The 23,983-nt window shown below is 49.2% G+C and overlaps 1 protein-coding gene across 1 annotated transcript in view; it reads left to right on the top strand.

Annotated features, from left to right (window-relative positions):
• The window catches only part of METTL4 (methyltransferase 4, N6-adenosine), a 345,433-nt gene that overhangs the window by 248,824 nt on the left and 72,626 nt on the right, over positions 1-23,983 (top strand). Inside the window, exon 5 of the mRNA XM_078685692.1 lies at positions 18,288-18,462. Coding sequence (XP_078541818.1) covers positions 18,288-18,462 — 175 coding nt within the window. The remainder of the gene's footprint in view (positions 1-18,287; positions 18,463-23,983) is intronic.

The following is a 23,983-nucleotide window of genomic DNA, read 5'->3' as shown; positions in this document are numbered from 1 at the left end:
CACTCTTCAGAGTAGCTGTGTGCTTTACAAAACACCTTCAGTCATTCATAAGACCCAGTGAGGTTGCCTATTTACACAGGGCCTATGGTCTGCTTGAGAAATTCGTAGTGTGCACATCTAGTGTAGGGCTCATTGCTAAGTTCCCACTAGAATTTCCGACCCTGGTGGAGCACTCAATAGGGAGCTGGAGATATGATTGAGTGTAGTGTATGCAGACCCAGAGACAGGAGGAGGCAGGGCAGGGCCATACCCTTGACATTTATCTCTCTATAAACGACTGGTGAGTGGTTTTATATTTACATCTTTTCCCCGGTCTTCACCTGCAGTACAAAATGGGAAAGAATGGTGCTAAAGCCACTGCGACCAATTTAAATGCCATTGACACTGTACTGGAGCATGCTATGACCTTGGTGAACAATGAAATTCAGATGGCAAAGAGGAGATTGTCTGTGGGTACCATCAAACAACCAGGCATAAACTTACTTGACACCTCAGACAATAGCACGCCCAACCACTGTCACGCACAGTAACTGTACATTTACCTCAGACTGTAATGGGAGAAACTTCTTTGGACCTGGAAGGTCCGGATCTGACGAGTCCGGTTATAAATGTTGAAGTGGACTTAAGTCAAATTGACCACTCACTCATTGTGAATGTACCCACCACGCCTGACCCAGAAATATGTAGAACTAAAAAGAAGAGGAAGGCATCAAAACAGTCTTGCCCCAAACCCAAAAGAAAACCGCTATCTCGTCTGAAACCCCAATGTGCAATCTTAAATAGATGGCTTGAGGGCAACTCCACTACCACTGACCCTACTATTGATCCCGAACCTTCCACAGATCTACTTCCAATTGGTAACTGTTGTAGCGATACCACTGTTCCAATCATAGTAGTCGAGGAGGACTTACAATGTAATTCTAAGGAAACACAATCCACACAAACTGGCTTTTCAGACTTTACATTGGGGGACACTGCAATCGATATTATTGTTGATACAGTTTGTAATCGTATTAAAAGGCTGATAGATTCAAGTTTTGATAGGCTGTGGAAACGATTAGATCGATTGGAAAGCTTAACCTTGAAATCCACACTGTCAAACAAGGAAAATAATGAACATACTAATCCTCTTAATAGTCAGAGAACTCATATGCCAGACAAACAACTGCCTATCCCCATACCCTAAGCACCTAAAGCTGTAGTACCCAAGCCATCAGGGACATCACTGCTCTCCCCCGTACCCCCAGTAACCCAAATTGCAAAACCTTTGCCAGTCACCACTGATCCCAATACATCCACATGCCCTGGCTTACCATGCGATCCTAACTCAAACCCTGCTTATAGCAGGACGATAGATAATGCCAGCACAGCTGCGGTTACGGATAAAGGGCCTGACGAACCCAATAAAGACATTCTGAACCTGCCACCTCCATCCTGCCCATACGTTTTAGTTCTTGCAGGGGTCCCTCCCCTACAGAAAAATAAATCTGAGTCGTGGGTTCAGCTTAGAAATAAATGTATGGATTGGTTGGCTAAACACAAAAGGTTCAAAAGGCCCGACATGAGCGAAATCCTAATGGTCCGCAGGGTGGGCTGGGTAGGACCCACACCAAAAACTATCAAAGGGGACTGTATTGTTATTAATTTTTCACACCCAAGGATTGCTGGATCCATACTTGGGGTTAAGGAAACTAGCAATCTTAGCCAAACTAATGTCTGTGCTTTGCCCCTTGGGTTCTTTTACAAACACCCACTGACACAATACTCAGTCTCTAGTCTCCCCCAGCTCACAAACCAATACCTGGCCCTCTCTGATTTGGATACACTTGATTGACCTTCTGAGTCACCCATTTTTAATAGCTCGCTGGTGTGTGGGAATGTGGACGTGATTGTCCCTGTCAACCCTGAAGTGTCCAACCCCTGCAAAGCTGATATTCCTGAATCCATATTGAAAGTCCTAAGTTGGAATGTGGCAGGCCTAGCCCCAAAGTTAAAATCAGCAGAGTGGGTGAATATGATTAGAGAACATGATGTTCTTTTGTTCCAAGAGACCTGGGCCCCCAAAGAGTTATATCTTGAGGGATATGAATGCTTTAACATCATTCCCGCTACCCCTAGTCACGGTAGACCGATAGGGGGACTATCAGTATGGATCAGAATCGCCTCAGGAGGGTAGAACAAAACTAATCCCTACTGGTCACACCAACTTCCAAGCTCTAATTTACACACGGGGTCCTTCAATCTGTTTTATTAATTTTTATAACAATGATTTTTTAAGAACCCCGAATCCCAATTTTGTTCAACTTTTTAATTTTATTATGGATCAAGATAACCTATTAGGGAAATATAACCTGGCGGGTATTTTCTTGGGGGGTGATTTTAACGCAAAGATTGGAAGAGGTGTCAATGGACTCCCTTCTGACCTTAATATCCACAACCCATGTAAAAGGCAGTATGAATTAATAGATCTTTTAGTAAACACCAGTCTCATAAATGTAATGGATATTGCCCCAATTAACATCAATGGGAATTTAACGCCCACCTATAGAGGATCAGGACGAGGGTCAGTTATTGACTATGTTTTTCTATCACCCTCGTTACAAAGTCATCTTCTCAGGGCTGAGGTAAAGCAGTCCACCTTTGGAGACCATAACCCCATATTTGTTCTTCTAAAGGTGGCACGTCGTGTCAATTTTAGGAAGGAACCAGGCACGAGCAATTTACACCTCTCCACTGACACCTTGAGAGTCAAATGGAGAGGTTTAGACTACAAGGAGATCTTTGCGAAGATGGTAAAAACATACCCCACCTTATGGGAGACGTGCCTGGTCCTGTCAGACCCTAATCCTGCGGTTGTTACTGCATTTATCGAACTATGTGTAGGCATAAAAAATCTGATCTCTAGACCAGTGGGTACACGCAACTCTGACCCTAAATGGTTCGATAACACCTGCTCCAGAGCTAATAAGGAGTTGAGAGTGGCTCTGTCAGCAAACACCAGAGATCCTATGCTCATTCGCACACTAAAGTCAAATTATAAGAGGGTCCTAAGAACTAGGCGTGACACCGTTTTGAAAGAACATTGGGATAATCTGGCTTGTGCAGCCAATACTAAAAGTACAACCGCTTTTTGGTCCGCAACCAAATCCCTAAGAACTCTCGGGAATCCCTCCACACCCCTAGACTGCAATATCTCTAGCGAAGTATGGGTTGCTCACTTTTCTAAAATATATGCCCCCCATTAGATTGTGATGATTCCTTGTCTAATATGTGCCCTACTAAAATTTCAATAACTATAGGCGAGGTCGAGAAGGCAATATCCCAGAGTGTGGGTAATAAAGCTCCTGGCCCCGATGGCCTACCGATAGACCTCATAAAAGTAGAACAGGAATTTTGGGCCCCCCTATTATTAAATGTTTTTAATAATTTAATTACAACTGATATTCCTAGTACATGGTCAACTTCTGTAATTGTACCAATTTTTAAAAGAGGATCAAGATCGGACCCTAGCTGTTATAGGCCGATCTCATTAATCGACAATACCCTCAAAATATTAGGAAGGGTTTTATTTAATAAAATCAGGGCATGGGCAGAGGAAGAAAATATTTTAAATAAATGCCAGTTGGGTTTCCGGAGCCATCTGGGTACAGTGGAACAGTGCCTGAATTGGAACCTAATCATAGGAAAATATACCATCGCTCGACACAGTCCACTGTACCTGGCTTTTATGGACCTTTCGTCCGCTTTCGACTTTGTCAACAGGTCAAAGCTCCTTTTGGACTACGGTCTGGATAATAATCTGGTATACTTTCTGGCATACCTGCATAGAGACCTAAAAGCTAGAGTAAGGATAAGCATGGATGGAGCAGTGTCAGGAGACATAACGGTTGGCAGAGGCGTTAGACAAGCGTGCGTCCTTGCCCCTCTTTTATTTATTTTATATATTAACGAATTCCATAACGCCCTGTCTAATTTAACTTCCGATGTCCCTATAATAAATGGCACTAAACTCCCCTCCCTACTCTATGCAGATGATGCAGTTTTAATGGGTCGCACACCGAATGCCTTGAGGAGTTTAGTGAGGGGATTTGTGGATTTTATGTATAGCCTTGACCTTTGCACTAATTTAAAAAAATCGTTTTTAATGTGTTGTGGCCCTAAAAAACGTCACATTAATAGGATTGTCCTGGGGGCGTGGCTAAGCTAGCCAAGATGGCGGACGGACTCCCCTAGAGCTCCGGTCGGCTACCCGCCACGTCGACGTTGAAAGCTACCGCCAAGCAACCTTATCGCTTCCAACTGCTGTAGGAGACTCCCGGGACCAGCGGGGGAGCCTCGGAGAATAACGGCGTGTCCGGGGAGCGCCCACACTGGCCCCTGACGACCCCGGCGGAACCTCCCCCAAAATGGCGGCGCCCAGGGACTGACACGAGAGGTCCCGGGTGGCCGGCGCGGTCCTCACCATCGCCAGGATCCGGAGCGCCCAGCACGCCTCGCCGGTCATCCGTCGCATCAGGAGTGCGCTACCACACGCAAGGTGCAGCGGTATCCAGGGGGGAATCGTGGACCCCGGACCCACCACGGTAACATGGCGGACTGAGGGCTGTGCACGATCCCGCCGTCGCGGGGAGCCTGGACGGGTGTGACCCCTGGTGACCCACCGCGGCAAACGCACGCGGAGACCGGTGCGGACCCGGCCGCTCAGAGCTGGACGCCGGTGAGGCCACCCGAAGATGATCCCATGGGTTCCCCAACCCAAAATGGCGCCGTCGGAGTGATTCTGCGAGGGAGACCTGCGGAGACCCTTGAACCTGGTGCCCGAGAACCAACACCACAGAGTGCCGCCTTGGAGCCACGTGACGGAGGGTGCCAGGGAGCAATAACACGTGCACCCCAGGGGTGAGCTCCGGTGCCCGACTCGGGCCCCCCGGCGCCAGATCCGGGGCCCTCTGGGGAACACTGACCTACAGTAGCTGCACACTGCGGGGGGACCAGGAGTGACGGTGGGGGAGCGCCCCAGCCTCCCCAGCAGCGCAATAGGGAAGCAGTAAGTGTGGGGTACATCCATACGGAGAGCCTCCCACCTCCCCTATTGAGGACACACCACAGACCCCCCGCGTGCCAGACTGGAAAAGCAACACTGAAACGGAGGAGACCCCGGAGACCCGGTTTGCCCAGCGTCACTACAGCCAGGGGCTTGAATCACTCCTGGCAGGCCGGATCGGACCGATAGGTCACCCACGCCACCCATGGGGCGACCGCAGCGGACAGTGCCCGTGACGCCGGCGCCAGCTCAGAGAAGATCACCCTCCCCGGGCCCCTCACGCGGATCGAAGACCGGAGGACCTCCGCAGGAATCGGACATGTCCACGAAACTAGACAAAGTCCTGGCGGCCATCGAGCACTCCCGAGTCTCCATGGAAACTAAATTCGGGGAACTGGCCTCGGACATCACCCTACTACGCGACGATCATAGGAAGCTGGCAGATAAGGTGAAGCAAGAGAGTCACACGCTCCATGAACTGAAACCTCAATCGAAAAGCCATCAAGGACCTACAAGAGAAGGTCAATTTCCTAGAACGCAAGACGGACGATTTAGAGGGACGCTCCCGTCGGAGCAACATACGTCTGATCAACCTGCCGGAGGGAGTGGAGAAGGAAGACCCTATCCGATATATAGAGACCTGGATAAAAACGTTCACCCGGACCCAGGACCTAACGCCGTTCTTCTCAGTAGAAAGGGCACACAGGGTCCCGACTGGACGACCTCGAACTGGCCTCCCACCCAGACCATTCCTTCTGAAGCTGCTGCACTATCAGGACAGGGACACGATCTTACGGGCGGCCAGGCAAGCGAAAGTCCTCAGGGTGGAAGACAAAAACGAGATGGTGTTCCCGGACTATTCTCAAGCAGTACAACGCCAACGCGCCACATTACTGGCAGTAAAGCAAGCCCTGCGCCAACATAAGATACAATATGCCCTCCTGTTCCCGGCCCGCCTCAAGATCATCTACGAAGACACAACACACTTCTTCACGGACCCCGCGGAGGTACGACACTGGTTGGATCATCGCAGTCAGCCCCGATTAGATCGCGAAGATACACCGTCGAGTTCTGTGTCCGACAAACGGCGGCGACTCCGTGCCAGAAAAGTCACTCTCACACAGATGAATCGACCACCGTCACCCAACGTCAAACGCGTCCCGGACTTGGAACAAATCATAGCAGACCGACGGAAAGCCATTCAGGCAGCGGCGGAGGTCAGGCAACTGGACGCCGAACAGGAGATGGATCGAGGCCCCCACATCTTTACATCCGAGGATGAGGGTCAGAGTGACGTCCGCACCTCCAGAGATGGTTCCGCCTCCCCGCCACTGGTGACCCCACAGACGGCGGATACACTCATCTGATGGCGACTGACACATCCAGCGGTAAGATTGAAACGACGGAGCACCCAACCGACGTGGGACACTGGGAAGACACGCCTAAGGTATGGGTGGTAGCATACACACACGCAGAGACACAATGCGGCGGGTGGCCTTGACCCGAGATCGGGGCTCCACCGCCTCACCACCCCCTCACACCAAACAAACTAGAGACAGTACGAGATGTACAGTTTGGGCTCATTGTGCCTTGCAATGGGCCCCTTCAGTTGGGACTGTTTCCCATATGTTGTTTCCATGTTACGTCCCTTCCCTTTTAACCCTGATACCTACACGGGAGGTGGTACTCTGGTCACGGTGGAACCATATATGGCGGGAGGTCATGCGAGCGAGAGTGGCTCTGGGTATGGCCGGGGTGTGACGGGTGCATCGCCCAACACGACTGACGTCCTCACATGACAAATCCCCCTAACACGGACTTTACCTTTATCACACTAAACGTCAGGGGGCTGCACACGGCAAGCAAACGGTATGCAGTCTATGCCTATTTAAAGAGACAGCAGGCGCATATAGCTCTCTTACAAGAGACTCACTTGACGACAGCGGAAGTCAGTAAGTTACAGAGAAAATGGAGGGGTATGATCTGTGCCACGGGGTATTCCGCATTTGCCAGGGGCACACTAATTTGGGTCAGACCAGGAGTCCCCTTCCGTGAACAATCCAGGGTGGTAGATAAGGAAGGGCGCTATGTATTACTGGAAGGACAATTGGATGGACAGTCTATCCTGATAGGCAGTATCTATGCCCCCAATGTGGAACAGAACGCCTTTTGGTCTCGCCTCACGAATACACTGGCACATCACACTCACACCCCTTGGCTACTGGGAGGGGATTATAACAGTATCTTAGACACGACCCTCGACCGGTCCCGCCCCCCGCCACCACGGTCACCAATATATAGACAGACGGAACTTTTTAATGAGTGGGTTCGACACTGGACACTGACGGACACGTGGAGAGCACTGAACCCCACGACGAGACTATACTCGTTTCACTCCATCCCACACGACCTTCGCGTGAGACTTGATCGATTTCTCTGCTCACCTGCTATACACGCCAAAGCTAGACACACAGACTACCTAGGCAGAGTGCTATCAGATCATGACGCCCATGCCCTGACCCTCCGATGGACACCGCCCCACCCCCCAGTACCGACCTGGAAGCTCCCTCGGGAGTGCCTCACAGACCAGGCATTCACACATGATCATGGGGAACACCTGCAGGAACACTTCAGACTCAATGCGGGCTCGGCGTCCTCTAGTCTCGTGGAGTGGGATGCACACAAAGTGACGGCGCGGGGACACTGCATTCAGCAAGTGCTAGGAGTGCGAAAGGTACTAGAACGCGCATTACACACTACAGAGCAGGAGCTAGCAACCATGCTGCAAGCGGATGACCGCGGCGAGGTGACCCAGCTGCAAATAGCAGAGGCTAGGACAAAATACGCTGAGACACTGCGGGACCTACGGAAATACAACTTCAGAAAATACGCCAGTAAGGTACACCGAGAGGGCAACAGGGGTGGCACACTCTTAGCATGGTTGGCTCGACAGGACCCCGACCTGAAACTTATCACGGAAATCACAGACCAGGCCGGTCACCTCCACACTTCCCAGGTGGCGATTATGCAGGTTTTCTACACATATTATTCGCACATATACCAGACTTCCAGCCGAGGCGACGCCCTCACGGTGTCCAACTTCCTACTCCCGTTGCCAATCCCCCAAGTCTCGCCGGCGCTCCGGAAGGACCTAGACAGGAAATTAACACAGACCGAGATTAAGGCAGCGATAGGGACGCTTGCCAGGAACAAGGCCCCAGGCATGGACGGCTTCCCCCTCGAGTATTACCAAACTTTCTTAGCTCACCTTGCCCCACGATTGACGACTATCTTCGAAGACGCACTCAAAGCGGGAGTCCCCGACGCTCCCTTAGGGAATCATTAATAGTGTCGTTCTTAAAACCACACAGGGACCCCCAGCTCCCATCATCCTACAGGCCGATCGCGTTACTTAACTCAGACTGTAAAATCCTAGGTAAACTGTTAGCGACGAGGTATGCCCAGGTCGTACCCCAATTGGTCCATCCCGACCAAAACGGATTCGTACCAAACCGCAACACATCCCAAAATCTCCGTAGGCTCTTCCACGTCCAAGACATAACTCGAACCCAGTTCCCGAATGCAGCTTGCCTCATACTAGACCTAGAGAAGGCATTTGACACCCTCCTATGACCATATTTGTTCGAAGTCATCACCAAGAACAACTTTGGCCCCCGCCTAATCGCTTACACCAGGCTCCTGTACACACAACTCAAGTCCAGGGTCCGGATCGGCACCTATATCTCCTCGGAATTCACCGTAGATAGAGGGACTAGACAGGGATGCCCGTTGTCACCCCTCTTGTTCGCCTTGGCGGTTGAACCTCTGGCGATACGTCTAAGACGAGAGGGTGAAGACTGGGGTATCCCATAGCGCACTCGTGGCACTGCGTATCTCTATATGCAGATGACCTCCTGATTTATGTTAGGGACGCCACGAGCGACCTGACGTGCATCTGGAGGACGCTAGAGGAGTTCGCGACAGTGTTGGGCCTAAGGGTCAACTGGGGGAAATCATCCATATACCCGTTGAGTCCCCATATGGCCCCCTTCGAAATTCGAATGGGTACCCAATCACTCGCCTGGAATGCCGATGCCCCCCGATACCTGGGAGTACGGTTGTACCACACCCCGGAAGACTTATACACAGGGAATCATCGTAGGACGCTCGCTGGTCTTCGATCAGCGGTCAACTTCTGGAAGACACTCCCACTGGCGCCTATAGGCCGAGTAGCACTGGCAAAAATGATTATGGTCCCCCGCCTGCTGTATAGCTTCGCGAATCTCCCGGTGATCCCACCTCGATCATTCTTCGGAGAACTGAACACTCTTCTGATAGAACTGATATGGGGAGGAGGTCGAAAACGGGTGGCACTCTCCACACTCTACCTGCCTACCACGGAGGGGGGACTGGGAGCGCCGGCCTTTGAGGCATATTTCCTAGCGGCCCAGCTCCAGTGGCTGTCCTACTGGACGGCGGGAGGCCACACAGGGGAAACCATCACAGCTACTGGTCCTCTCTCGCAGGCCGCGATCGTCAGACTTTTGCTGCCAGGCACTAAACCCCTGCGGACTCGACCCCTGCAGGTGTCAGTTGCCCGAACGTGCATGATGCGAATACACCGCATGTCAAAAACACAGCCGCCGTATTCGCCGTTGTTGCCATTGGTGGGTTTCCCGCGCAGGGATTTGTATTATTCCCCGTGCATGCTTCGGGTCTGGACGGGGCTGGCGATCACGGAGATCGGATCTCTGTTCGAAGACGGACAGTTGCAGACGTTCGAGCAGATGATGGATCGATACGACCTACCCCCGGGGCAGTTTTTGCTCCATAGGCAATTAGTAGATAGCAGCGGCACGCACTGGAACCCGGAGGCCGGCGAACCCACGACATATCCAGTGATACACGCGATCATGCACATGGGGGTGGGGAGACACTTAGTAACATGGCTCTACAGGGCGGTGCGTTCGTTACTCCTCCCATCCCTCCAGTCCCTACGCCAGAAGTGGGAGACAGACTTCGGTAGAGTGGTCCATGACGGGGAATGGAGGTCAGCCCTGGAATTTCCCAAAAAAGTCTCCAGAAACGCAAGGTTTCGCAACATACAATTCAACGTCCTCCACAGGGCCTATCTCACGCCGAGCCGCCTCCAACGATTCTTCCCGGACACTCACTTCGAATGTCCCCGATGTCGAACCCCGGGAGCAGACTTCAGACACATGTTCTGGGATTGCCCCACTCTCCGCCGGTACTGGGACACGATCCACCGAACCCTAGAAGAGGTCACGACCATTGCCACCATGAACACATGGGAGGCATGCGCACTCGGAATTTTCCGCAAACGGAAAACTGAGAAAACGCAATACCGATTCCTATCACTAGCAATCCTTCTGGCGAAACGCAGTATCGCCATGCACTGGAGGGCCCCTACGGGACCACCAGAGGCAGCATGGATCGGCGCGGTACAAAAATGGGGTAAGGCGGAGGAAGAGATACTCCGAGAGGAGGAGGTACGGGGACACCGCAAACATCCCATATCCCTGGAGTGGGCTCAACTACTATATACCTTCACACAGGCGACACGCCCTCAGGAGTCACCGACAGCCTCACAATCCCAGGTACGACCGACAACACCGACCCCCATGCTTCCATAAACATATCATGGATTATACATACCGGTCGTGAGTGACCACAATCAGCGACCCCCCGACACCCAGACACGAATCACCGACGCTCGCTATAGGCCTACACCTAACGACCTGAGAATATGCACTCTGTGCTTGGACACGGAGACCTAGAAACCCCCCCCCTCCCGTCCTTCCCTCACTTCCACCCCTTCCCCAAGTTAATCGGTTCACCCCCATAGTTCCTGGGTATGAAGGTCAGCTTGATTTAGACAGAGTGCTACCAGTACATATTATTCGCTGATTGACTTCACGCATAGAGACACCAAGGTGCCGCATGTTATTGCGAATCACACCCAAATACCTGATACCCATAGCAACACCCCCACAGTACCTGACACAACACGAGTTCACCCCCCCATGGATGCAGTTGACAGACTAACAGGTTCGAGACGATCCCGCCCAAGGGGGACGCATACGCTATGGTGGGATGCCACGTGATAAGTGCTACCAAAGCACACAGATAGGGACGATAGACAGACGATGACCCCGAACTGTGAAATACCTGACAGAATTCACGTCTCCAATTGTATCTCTATGACTTTAACTTTTGTAATGCTCGTTTATCTTGATTGATCGCTGTCGTATTGTTCATGTAAATGCAACCTAAAACCCAATAAACAAATTTAAACAAAAAAAAATTAATAGGATTGTCCTAGATCAGGGATCACTGTTATGCACTTGCACTTTTCCGTACCTGGGCCTACAATTCGCCGATAACGGCTCATGGACAGCTCACCTGGCTTACGGTCGGTCTAAGTTCATCAAGGCCATAAACCCCGTACTGTCTCTTCCCAAGCCTAAGCGATTTGAGGTGGTCCAGTCTTTATTAGAAATCTATAAGACACAATGTGTCCCTGTTATGACATATGGGGCAGAAATCTGGGGATACTCAAACTTAAAAAACGCCCAGACTGAGGAGAACAGTTTCTGCAGAAGGCTTTTGGGTCTACCAATTTCATCTTCCACCTTTATAAGCCACAATTAATTAAAATTGTTTTATTTGGAGGACTACATTAAGGCACGCCCTGTGTTGTTCTGGATTAAGGTTTGGAAAAACCCCGAAGCCTCACTGACAAGAGAAATCTTGGCTGATTGTCTAAAATATGATCAGGGTATTAAAATCCCATGGCTTGCCCAAGTTCAGGCAAGCCTGGCTGCGGTTAATCTTGAACACATATTTGACAACCCAAATGGACTAGAGGGGACTAATGGGAAGATAATACGGAATATCCTCTATAGGCATTATGGGGAGACTTGATACAATATAGACCTAGCAAAATCTTCTGTGAAACGCTATATCCAAATAGAAGGCGACATCGTATCCACCTCGCTCACACCAGTCGGCTACCTCCTCAAAGAAATTACATGCTGGGAGCGCAGCCTCTTGTTTCGCCTAAGAGCAGGATCTATAAAGTACCTATTGTGTTTCCCCTTGGGCTACCACTGTAACATTGAGAATCTGGTCTGCCCATGTCAGAATTCTGGAAAGCAAACACTAATGCACTTTTTGTTCTTTTGCTCCTATTATCATAAATACAGTAAGCCCCTCCTGATACCATTTTTTAGAGCTAAAGGCATTAAAGATTTTAACGTGGCATTTAAATCTGTTTTACAGCTTAAAGATGATGGATTAATATACCGTGTGTCTACCTTTTTAAAAATGGCCATACGATCCCCTATTTCTATGAATTAATTCTTATTTAAATGAACTAGATCTCAATAGATCGGGAGGAGGTCTCTTTGCACTTTGCACATTAGCACCTTAAATTTATGCTGCTATTTGTAAATATGTGAATTATCTTTCCCTTGACCTTACTCTGGTAAATATGGAGACACTGATAATAATTTACTCCTTGATCTTTGGCTGCTATTACACCATGCACTTTACTTAGATAGTCTAATAATTAGGATTTATGCCCTATGCACTTTAGAAAATCTGTGTTCAAAATAATGCTGCTAAACATATGTTCTATGTATACATTGCTGCTAGTTTAACGGTGACCTCTGTACATGTATATTTATTAGATAGAGTTATAGAAATAGACAAGAATTGGTGGATATGGACATTAATGATATCTTGCACTTTTTTCTGTCATTGTTTTTATTAAGGAAAATGTAGTACAGTTACCTTATTTTAACCTTGACCATGTACGTAATTATGTGTATGCTTTTATGGATAATGCAATATCCGAATAAAGGTTATTTAGACTTTGACTTTGACCCAGAGATATGTATATTATATACTTTTCGAGCAGCCACAGGGGTCCATGTACTCGTCCCCTCACAATGGTAAATTGGTCCGGGAGGGCTGTCTGTGTTGCAAACTGTATAAAAGGGAAGGGTTTCCCTCTGGTACCCTGGGTGAAACCTGAGTGAAATATTCGAACCAGCAAGTCATATTTAGTGCCCAACAAATTTACCTCTTGAAGCAAAAGAGCATCAGGAGCATGCTTCTTGGCATAGAGCATGACTGATCCCTGTTTGACTTTTTATTCAACACTTTCACATTCCAGGACATAATGTGGTACCGGCCTGAGGTCTTGTCATGCATGAGGCGTGATAATGCCCGGGAAAGCCCCATGTACCTCCACAGCCCCATGTACCTCCACAGCCCCATTGAGCTTAGGTCCAGTTTACACCACACCACACCACCCTGGCACACCGAAAACTACATTGGTGTACCTCTCTGCAACTCCATCTTTGCACCGGCCACTGTGACTTATAGGATACTAAAAGTGTGGGAGAAGTGAACGTCTGTTTGACCTGTAACACTTTGGGCCTGTAGAGCACGACAAACATCAAATAAAACTGTAAAGTGAGTGACCACACTATCCCTCAGCTCTCCAACTCCACCCACCCTACACCTCCTTCTAAGAAGGATCTATCTTCATAAGCAAGACATTTAACATTCGAACTCAGCAACCTGAAACGTGGGGTATATGTAACAATCAGAGGCGCAACTCGAGCGAAATTTCGGGGGCGGGGGGCTAATTCTTCTAGCAATAGGCAGAATGGAGATGCAGGGGCTCTAAAAGGGGTGAAAAAACAACACAGCCTCATTACCAAGCAAATTGTCTTTTAAAGACCTGTGAAGTACTCGGGTGTGGCTGTGTGTGTGCTCCGGAAGCTGTCTCAGCCCGGGCTGACACACATGATGGAGAGGGGGGGGGTGGGCTGAAGCCCTTTGAGTCCAATTGGTGTTGTGCGTCTGGTAACAATAAGTGAATTACTACCCTCCCCCACCACCTGAATGAGTCAATACTAGCGATACTGTGTGCACCAGGTGTATGTGTGCACACTCTTCTCTTCTCCTTACCACAATGCGGGCCGAGCCAGTCAGTGGCCCCCAGAGTCGATGGCCACGTGTCCCAGGATGTCAAGGTTCACTATCGTGTGAGGGGGTTCCCCCTCCGCCACTCTGCTAAGGGTCGGCTGCCTTGTTACAACTATACCGAGGTTCAGAGGCCACACAAAGAGTGTGTTGTGTCTATGTGCTGATAATTAAGATTTCTCAATTTGCTGCTATCTATATGGAGCAATGCAAAGTTGAATGTAATTGCTGATATCTGCGGTAGTGATACTGCACGAGGGAAGGTGGTGAAGATTTGTGGGGCAGTACATTGCATTTAGATCGATGTCTGTTTTCATTGAGCAACATTGATGTTCGTCGTATTTGTCAGATATGACTTCTGAAAGGAATTAGGGGACCACTGCTCGAGCTCAGCGATAACAAGCATTGAAAATGCAATAGGTCTCGCAATAGAAGAGTTTGACATTTTTCGTTTTGCATATGGATGAGTGGCGTTGCGTGGATGAGTGGCGTTGCGTGGATGAGTGGCGTTGCGTGGATGAGTGGCGTTGCGTGGGTGAGTGGCGTTGCGTGGGTGAGTGGCGTTGCGTGGGTGAGTGGCGTTGCGTGGGTGAGCGGCGTTGCGTGGATGAGCGGCGTTGCGTGGCTGAGCGGCGTTGCGTGGCTGAGTGGCGTTGCGTGGATGAGCGGCGTTGCGTGGCTGAGCGGCGTTGCGTGGCTGAGTGGCGTTGCGTGGCTGAGTGGCGTTGCGTGGCTGAGTGGCGTTGCGTGGCTGAGTGGCGTTGCGTGGGTGAGTGGCGTTGCGTGGGTGAGTGGCGTTGCGTGGGTGAGTGGCGTTGCGTTGGTGAGTGGCGTTGCGTGGGTGAGTGGCGTTGCGTGGGTGAGTGGCGTTGCGTGGGTGAGTGGCGTTGCGTGGGTGAGTGGCGTTGCGTGGGTGTGTGGCGTTGCGTGTGTGTGTGGCGTTGCGTGGGTGTGTGGCGTTGCGTGGGTGAGTGGCGTTGCGTGGGTGAGTGGCGTTGCGTGGGTGAGTGGCGTTGCGTGGGTGAGTGGCGTTGCGTGGGTGAGTGGCGTTGCGTGGGTGAGTGGCGTTGCGTGGGTGAGTGGCGTTGCGTGTGTGAGTGGCGTTGCGTGTGTGAGTGGCGTTGCGTGTGTGAGTGGCGTTGCGTGTGTGAGTGGCGTTGCGTGTGTGTGTGGCGTTGCGTGTGTGTGTGGCGTTGCGTGTGTGTGTGGCGTTGCGTGTGTGTGTGGCGTTGCGTGGCTGAGTGGCGTTGCGTGGCTGAGTGGCGTTGCGTGGGTGAGTGGCGTTGCGTGGGTGAGTGGCGTTGCGTGGGTGAGTGGCGTTGCGTGGGTGAGTGGCGTTGCGTGGGTGAGTGGCGTTGCGTGGTTGAGTGGCGTTGCATGTGTGAGTGGCGTTGCATGTGTGAGTGGCGTTGCATGTGTGAGTGGCGTTGCATGTGTGAGTGGCGTTGCATGTGTGAGTGGCGTTGCATGTGTGAGTGGCGTTGCGTGTGTGTGTGGCGTTGCGTGTGTGTGTGGCGTTGCGTGTGTGTGTGGCGTTGCGTGTGTGTGTGGCGTTGCGTGTGTGTGTGGCGTTGCGTGTGTGAGTGGCGTTGCGTGTGTGAGTGGCGTTGCGTGTGTGAGTGGCGTTGCATGTGTGAGTGGCGTTGCGTGGCTGAGTGGCGTTGCGTGGCTGAGTGGCGTTGCGTGGCTGAGTGGCGTTGCGTGGCTGAGTGGCGTTGCGTGGCTGAGTGGCGTTGCGTGGCTGAGTGGCGTTGCGTGGGTGAGTGGCGTTGCGTGGGTGAGTGGCGTTGCGTGGTTGAGTGGCGTTGCGTGGTTGAGTGGCGTTGCATGTGTGAGTGGCGTTGCATGTGTGAGTGGCGTTGCATGTGTGAGTGGCGTTGCATGTGTGTGTGGCGTTGCATGTGTGTGTGGCGTTGCGTGTGTGTGTGGCGTTGCGTGTGTGAGTGGCGTTGCGTGTGTGAGTGGCGTTGCGTGTGTGAGTGGCGTTGCGTGTGTGAGTGGCGTTGCGTGGGTGAGTGGCGTTGCGTGGGTGAGTGGCGTTGCGTGGGTGAGTGGCGTTGCGTGGGTGAGTGGCGTTGCGTGTGTGTGTGGCGTTGCGTGTGTGTGTGGCGTTGCGTGTGTGTGTGGCGTTGCGTGTGTGTGTGGCGTTGCGTGTGTGAGTGGCGTTGCGTGTGTGAGTGGCGTTGCGTGTGTGAGTGGCGTTGCGTGTGTGAGTGGCGTTGCGTGGCTGAGTGGCGTTGCGTGGCTGAGTGGCGTTGCGTGGCTGAGTGGCGTTGCGTGGCTGAGTGGCGTTGCGTGGGTGAGTGGCGTTGCGTGGTTGAGTGGCGTTGCGTGTGTGAGTGGTGTTGCATGTGTGAGTGGCGTTGCATGTGTGAGTGGCGTTGCATGTGTGAGTGGCGTTGCATGTGTGAGTGGCGTTGCATGTGTGAGTGGCGTTGCATGTGTGTGTGGCGTTGCATGTGTGTGTGGCGTTGCGTGTGTGTGTGGCGTTGCGTGTGTGAGTGGCGTTGCGTGTGTGAGTGGCGTTGCATGTGTGAGTGGCGTTGCGTGTGTGAGTGGCGTTGCGTGTGTGAGTGGCGTTGCGTGGGTGAGTGGCGTTGCGTGGGTGAGTGGCGTTGCGTGGGTGAGTGGCGTTGCGTGGGTGAGTGGCGTTGCATGGGTGAGTGGCGTTGCGTGGGTGAGTGAATGGTTAGCTGTTGCTTATGCGACGTATAGCACTTAATACTAAAGTAGGCAGACCTTCTTAGCCTTTGTGAGAATAATAGCAAAATAAAAATAAAAACCAGATCAAGTCAAGGACGCAAACGGCACCATGCTATTGTTTATTTACTCAGATGATTTGCATAAAAATGTAACTTGTGAGCACGTTTCTCTAACTCTCCAATAATCCCATTACAACACTTTGTACAAATGAGATTGGGACTCATCCTTCCGAAGTCGAGAAAAATGTGCAACGCTGTGTTGAAGTTAATTTTTTTAATTAACAAAATGCAAATAATGTGGAGAGATTTCAAGTGATTCAGGAATGGGCGCCCTTGTAAAGAGAAAGTACGGCCGGCCTGGGCAGTGATAGGGGAGGAGGGAGGAGAAATGCGAGTCACGGCAGCAGCAGCCTTTGATGTGCCTGCCGCCCGGCCGTGAATAATTAGGGGGTGAGAAATGCGCTCGGAGGGCTGCCTTTGATGTGGTAATGCGAGGCAGGCAGGCAGGCGGCTGGTGGCATTGTGCACGCGCTTTTTAGGGCTTGCGCAAGCGCAATGACCTAAAAAGCACATGCACTTGAAGGAATCGCCAGTGGAATCGCCAGTGGATAAACACTGGATAAGCCCCTATAGAGCTTCGCCAGCTATGCGCTGAAGCGCATCAGCAGGCGAGCCCTAAAAAGCAACTGAAAAAGTAATTCTCCCAAACTGCAGAAACAGATTTGCCCACTTGATGTCACTGTTGTTTCACATTTGAAATTGCTGCTTACAGTGTTTAGTCTCTTTGCATTTAGCGAGAGCACCGCTCTCGTCTGCGTGTCCATTTCTATGTTCGCTGATATACAGGGGTTAGGCAGGGTCAGTAAGATTGAGTAGGGTGTAGGGTGTGTGAGAGTTTCAGATTTGCCAACAATCACGCTGGAATATAAGGCTAAAATACATTATACGACATTCAGGGCGCATGAGATGGGCTTAAGGGGCAGCGGAAAGGGAGAGGAATGCGGATTGGTAGGAGTACTAAATGAGAGAAAAACTACGGGCTTATTAGCAAGAACCTCGTTAAAATGATCGCCGTTTTAGCTGGAGGAAATTGCCGCTAAAACCGCGATAATGAGCTTGCTAATATGCGTTATAGAATTCCAATAGAAGCCCAGGTTAGATGTCCTGTACATCTAACCTGGGCTTCTATTGGAATTATGTAACACATATTAGCAAGCCCATTATCGTCGTTTTAGCTGCAGTTTCCTGCCGCTAAAACGACGATCATTTTAACGAGGTTCTTGCTAAAAAGCCCCCTGATTTTGTAAAATAACCAACATTTTTTAGGACTTTCAAAACAGAGATGAGAGAGTGAGTGTGTGTGTTTTTGTCAGTGAAATCCGACAGACCCCTCACCATACCCGACCGAAAGCACCTGCACGCAACTATTAATCAGAAAATACATTTATTAGGGAAGTTTGACACACAAACACCCCTCTTCCTGAAACTACGCCCCAACTGATATATTTTCTGTATTTATTTAGATACGGCTTCTTACCTTCGTGGCACATCCGACAGTTGCCGGTCCCAGCCTTGGCTGCTCCAGGTTGCCTGGTGATTACCTGGGTCACGAATAGACAGAAGCACCTTCGCTTTGTGAAAGACGAACTGTACCCGGACTGGTCGGTGGAACCACTGGCTGAATGGCATTGGGTGAAAGTAAGTTGTGAAACACCCCCCTTGGTGTCGAGAGTCTATTTGGGGTACTTTTCAAAATTAATTTTTTCCAGAAATAACACATAAATGCAAATTAATTATGTAGTTGAATTTTTGTTGGATAATTGTTCTCTTTACGGGAAACTCAACCTCAATTGCATCTACCCATCTCTCTGCAAATCGCTGCTGTTGCCTTCTCACTTCTCTGTAGAGAGACAGGGAAGTGAGATGGCTTCTACTTCAACCAGGGCTGGACTGGGAACCAAAACCGGCCCTGGCAAAGTGCTCGGCTGGCCCCCCCTCCCCCGGGGGGGGGGAGGTGGGGTTTGGGGGGGTGCGACCTTGCGCTCTTTGCCAGGGTCGGTTTTCGGCCGATTTAGTTACATGGCCGTTTTTGCAGCAACACTGCAAAAACGGCCCCCAGGGGCCCAAAACCGGCCCCCACCCTTGCGGCACACCGGGGGATTGCCCGGTGCCCGCAACGGCCAGTCCGGGCCTGACTTCACCTCACTCGCACCCTAATCAGACTTTACCTCACCCTTTAGCTCTCTCCATCTCTCTATCCTCACATATCTATACCTAGCACTTTACCTCGCCATTTTCTGCCGGACCCCTCTCTACCTAATTTCTCTCTTACCAGGAATTCACTATCTCTCGTCTGTTACTCTGCTCTTTTTCTACCCCTGTTCCCTCTACCTCACCTGTCTCACTGCCTTACTCACTTCCTTTTCTGCTTTTTCGCTATCATTACTTCCGTTCATTCTCTCTCTCTTTCTCTCTCTTTCTCGCTCTTTACTTATAATACACTACATTTGTAAAGTGCACAGCTACCTAAAAAGGTGTCCAGACGCTAGTGATTAAGAGTATCCATTAAATTCAAGGGCAGAAACCAGTTTAGGAGAAGGTTATTGCAGAGGTCAAAAAGAAGCGTTTTAAGTTTTTTCCTGAAAACTGTTTCAGATGGACAGCTTCTCAATGTAAACGGTAAGGCATTCCACAGTCTGGCTGTCAGGTAGGCAAAGGAACGACTACCTCTTCTGGATTTAGCAATGCAAGGGGTTTTGAAACAGTTTAAGATTATTAGAACATAGGGATCACACCTGGGGAGAAAGTTTGAACCGGTGCCTAAGATATAGAGGACACCCCAGGAGTAAAAAATCTTAAAAGCAAAAGTGAGGGCCTTAAACTGGATCCTTTTTGCTGATCGGCAACCAGTGAAGCTGACGCAAATTATTAGAGATAGAGCACCAGGGAGAAAGTTTCAGGATCAATCGGGCAGCAGAGTTTTGAATAATCTGAAGATGCTGAATAAGAATGTAAGGGCGCATGAGATACAGACTATTGGAATAGTGCAGTTTAGACGTGATCAAGGCATGTACATTAGTTTTCTGCGGTTCCACGGAAATAAACTGCATCATACGTCTCAAAGATCTGAGAGTCAGAAAACAAGAACTAGACACCAATTTTATCTGAGATTCAAAGGTGAGCTCGGCATCAAATTTAATCCCCATGTTTCTGACCACAGGGGACGGATAAGTAGGATTACCCATCTCAGATGGTCATCAAAGGTTGGAGTCAGGTATAGATTTAGAACCAAAGACTAGAATCTCGGTCTTGTCTGAGTTCAACTTCAAAAAATTGGTATTCATCCATTCTATGACAGATCTGAGACAAGATTTCAACGTGTTCAATGATGAAGTAACATTTTTGTGAAGGAACAAAAATAGCTGAGTATCGTCCGCGTATGAAACAACTCGTATCTCCGAAAAACTCCACAGTATTGGCCAAGGGTGACATATATACTTTGAAAAGAGTAGGGCTTAGAGCCGAACCCTGTGGAATGCCTCTATTTAAAGGCTTTGCTGCAGACGTAAAAGGTGGGAGAAAGACCCCCCTGTGTACGGTTGCAGATAAAGGACTTAAACCAGGACAAGGCACGATCAGTAACACCCATACCTTCAGCCTCTCAAGCAATATAGCATGAGAGACCTATCAAATACCGCCAAGATATCCAGGAACATTAACATAACTGGGGAATGTCAGTCAAGATTGCTTTTAATATGCTCAGAAACCTCAAGAAGAGCTGTCACAGTACTATAACCATGCTGAAAACCTGATTGCAAGTCATATACCAGAAGGTTTTTTTCCAAGAAAAGAGTGAACTGTCTGTTAACATTTCTTTCTACCAACTTTGCCATAGTAGGTAGGAGAGAGATAGGTCTGAAGTTGCTCAAAATCTTAAGGTCAGTTGAAGGCTTCTTTAATAAGGGGAGTAGCAGGGCTTCCAACCAGAGGGGACCATTGCCTGAGCAAGAGATTCAATGAGCAAGTTGGTTACCCATGGGCCAATCCCTGATGCTACCTTTTTAAGAAAAGTTGGGGAGCATGGATCAAGTGGAGTTCCTGATTTACAATTGACAAGATCAGTAGCAGATGTTTCAAAGGAGATGGGAGAAAAATAAGACAAAAGTGAAGCAGAAGAAAGAGCGAAAAAGCCTAAAGAGGCTGTGGAAGGATGAGGAAAAAAATTGTAAATAACCTAAATTGTATTTACAAAAAAACAGAGCTCTGCACAGAGTTTCATGGAAGGAATATGTGTATTTTAAGTCGCCAGTGGAGAAAGAAAAGCGTTGATCACTGTAAACAATTTTTTACTGGGGGCGTTATCTGCTTCAGAGATTGACAGAGCAAAACCAAACCGGAATGGCATGGTGAGCAAAAAAAACGATGGATTTAGGCCCAGATCTCTGTACTGGGGTGAATGTATGACATTGTTCTGCATTCTGTCCATCAATAGTTCTTTTTTCAGAGATTGACACTGCAATAAAAGCTTTACAAGCCATATATATGGCTTTATGATATATATATTTTTTAGATATCTTTTTATTAAACATAAACATTGACATTCGGCAAAGCATCATGCAATTACATGGTAAGGATACTTATAGCCAGTACAGTTAGAAATCATAGATTGCTGGTATGGTATTTCTTAAGAGCCTCCTGATAAATTGACTTTGCCTCTACATCATAATTAGTTCTCCATTGTCTCTCCAGCTTCTTACAGCTGGATTTTAAAAGTTATAAAGAGTCAGAGAACCAAGGGGCTGGAGGCTTAAGTCTCTTAGCTGAATGTAGTTTCATAGGGGCAATAATGTCAATAGCTCTCTGTGCCCAAACATTAAAAAGTGTGGCATCTGGCTCTAACACTTCTGTCTGATCCAGTGACCTAACAAAAGCCCCCGCAGTGCGGGCCGGCCCAAGCTCCAGGGGCCCCCCTCAGCAGAGTACCTTAGCCTGAGAGCTCCTGAGAGAGTCGGAGGGGGGGCCCTCCGTGTACTGTGCAAGGGGGACCCCCATCAAGTTTTGTTACGCCACCACTAGTTTGATCAACAATGACAGATTGTAATTTGTCAGCCAAAAGGAGGTTATTAACTTTGTGCCAAGGTCTGGACAATGTTCTGATTGTGCAGGGTAGGACACATGGGGGAGACTTAAAATCTCAAAAGGAATTAAGACATGATCCGACCATATAAATTTAACGACCTGGAGTACTTTGATCAGAAGAGGGCTAGCCAAAATAAGATCCAGGGTATGACCAGCTGCATGAGTAGGTTCCTTAACAAGTTGTACCAAATTAAAACCTTCCAGAGTGCCCAAAAATTGTTGTGCCAATCTGTTGTTCATGTCATCTACGATGAGATTAAAGTCTACAAGAATCATAAAATTAGCATGCAGTGAATAGAGTTGGCCTGGTGCTTCCGAAAGAGATTGTAAAGAAGTAGCTGACCCAGCCGTGGGAAAGTAAATAAGCGCACCAGAGACAGAAAAGGTGGCAGAAAGGGTAATGGTGAACAGCATACCCTCTGTTATGACATAGTTGTTAAGCTTAGAACTAGAGCACAGAGTTGATGCACCATGTATCACTGCAATCCCACCACCAATTTTATTATCACGCATAAGATGTTTGATAGAGAAATCTTGTGGGATGGCTAGGTGCCGAACTGTCCTTATGCCACGTTTCCGTTAAGAACAAGGCATCCCAATAATTTTCAGCCAACAAGTTCAAAATCTCCAGGGCATGTCTCGATAGAGAATGGTAATTCAGCAGGCCAGCCATTTTTTTTAGCCTGAGGAAGCTCCCTAAGAGTCGCCAGAATGTAAAGATCTGGAGGGATTATAGAAGGCAAGAGAGGCTTGGTCAAACAATGTGAAAGTAAAGCCACAACTTGGTAAAGCCTGTATCAGAAATGACATAAGGGGTTCCTAGATAAATGCAGTGTGCAGGGTGCAGTGCCCACAGCTCCATATTGGTATATTTAATGGAAGGAGAAGCTGCTGAATGAGACATGTCACGGTCAGCATGGCTGGTGCTGGCCCCGATCAGGACGCGGATGGGAATAGACAAGCTTGCGTTAGGCACACCAGCAGCACACCCGCTAGGCACGTCCGATACCCGTAGGGTGCATTGGCCAATTTAAATAACCACTGAGGATAAAAAAAGACTAGAACGCAACCACACCAAAATGGCAGCTCTAGCAGGACAAAATGAAAGTGAAGGTGCCAATGTGCAAATAGCAGTTCGAAAGAGTCTTTAACAGACCGTCGAGCGTTGTCTGGAAACACCTGACCCCCGGTAAAACCCTTCCACACAGAGTAAAACGCACAAGAGCTATTGAACATAAATGCTTAGGGCACTGTTAAAAGTTAAAAAGAAGGTCTACTATACCCCACTTGCAAAAACTGAGGTAAATGACCTGCTAACACAACAAACACAGATTTGTCGGGAACCAGAAAAGAAAATACACGAACGCAGCAGAGTTTATAAAAAACAGAGTGGTCGGATCTCACTGCTGCACGTCCGCTGCATTGGCCAATTTAAAGAACCGCTGAGGATGAAAAAGACTAGAGCTCAGCCTTACCAAAATGGCGGTTTAGCGGGAAAAAGCAGAGTAGATGTGCAAATGGCATTCCAAAAGAGTCTTTAACAGACCTTCGAGCAGCCCAAGTAGCATTGTTTGGAACCACCTGACCCTCAGTAAAAACATCCCACACTCTTTCTTCTGTTTTCAACTCGCCATCTTTACCTCACCTCTCTTTCTACTTAGATTTCCTAATATTTCTATCCACCTCACATACCATATCTTACCACTCTTATCACACTACTCTCTCTTTACTTCAGCCTCTACCACTCTATCGACCTAATCACTCTTTCTTTACTTTTCCTCTATTTGTCATTTACCTCTTTCCTCTATAATCCTCATCTCCTTCCTACCCTAAGCCCATTTCTCTACCTTCCTCTCTGCTTCCCTGCTGTCTTTGGCCTGCATGTCTTCCTGCAAGGGCATGTCACGTGACGTGACTAGCAGGCTCCCGCCCATGCCCCGAGGGTGACCCGAACTCGAGTCTGACACACACTGCCACGGAGTCAGAGATCCGGAACCACCTTTAAGCATATTGTTACTTTCTAATAAAAATCTTTCGGAAGCTGTAACAAAATGACTAATCACCCTTAGAGAGAGAAATA

Source organism: Lissotriton helveticus, chromosome 4_1 (assembly GCF_964261635.1).
Source record: "Lissotriton helveticus chromosome 4_1, aLisHel1.1, whole genome shotgun sequence".
In the NCBI taxonomy this organism is placed as follows: Eukaryota; Metazoa; Chordata; class Amphibia; order Caudata; family Salamandridae; genus Lissotriton; species Lissotriton helveticus.
The sequence above is the reverse complement of the archived record's forward strand: the minus strand, read 5'-3'. Positions and strand labels throughout refer to the sequence as shown.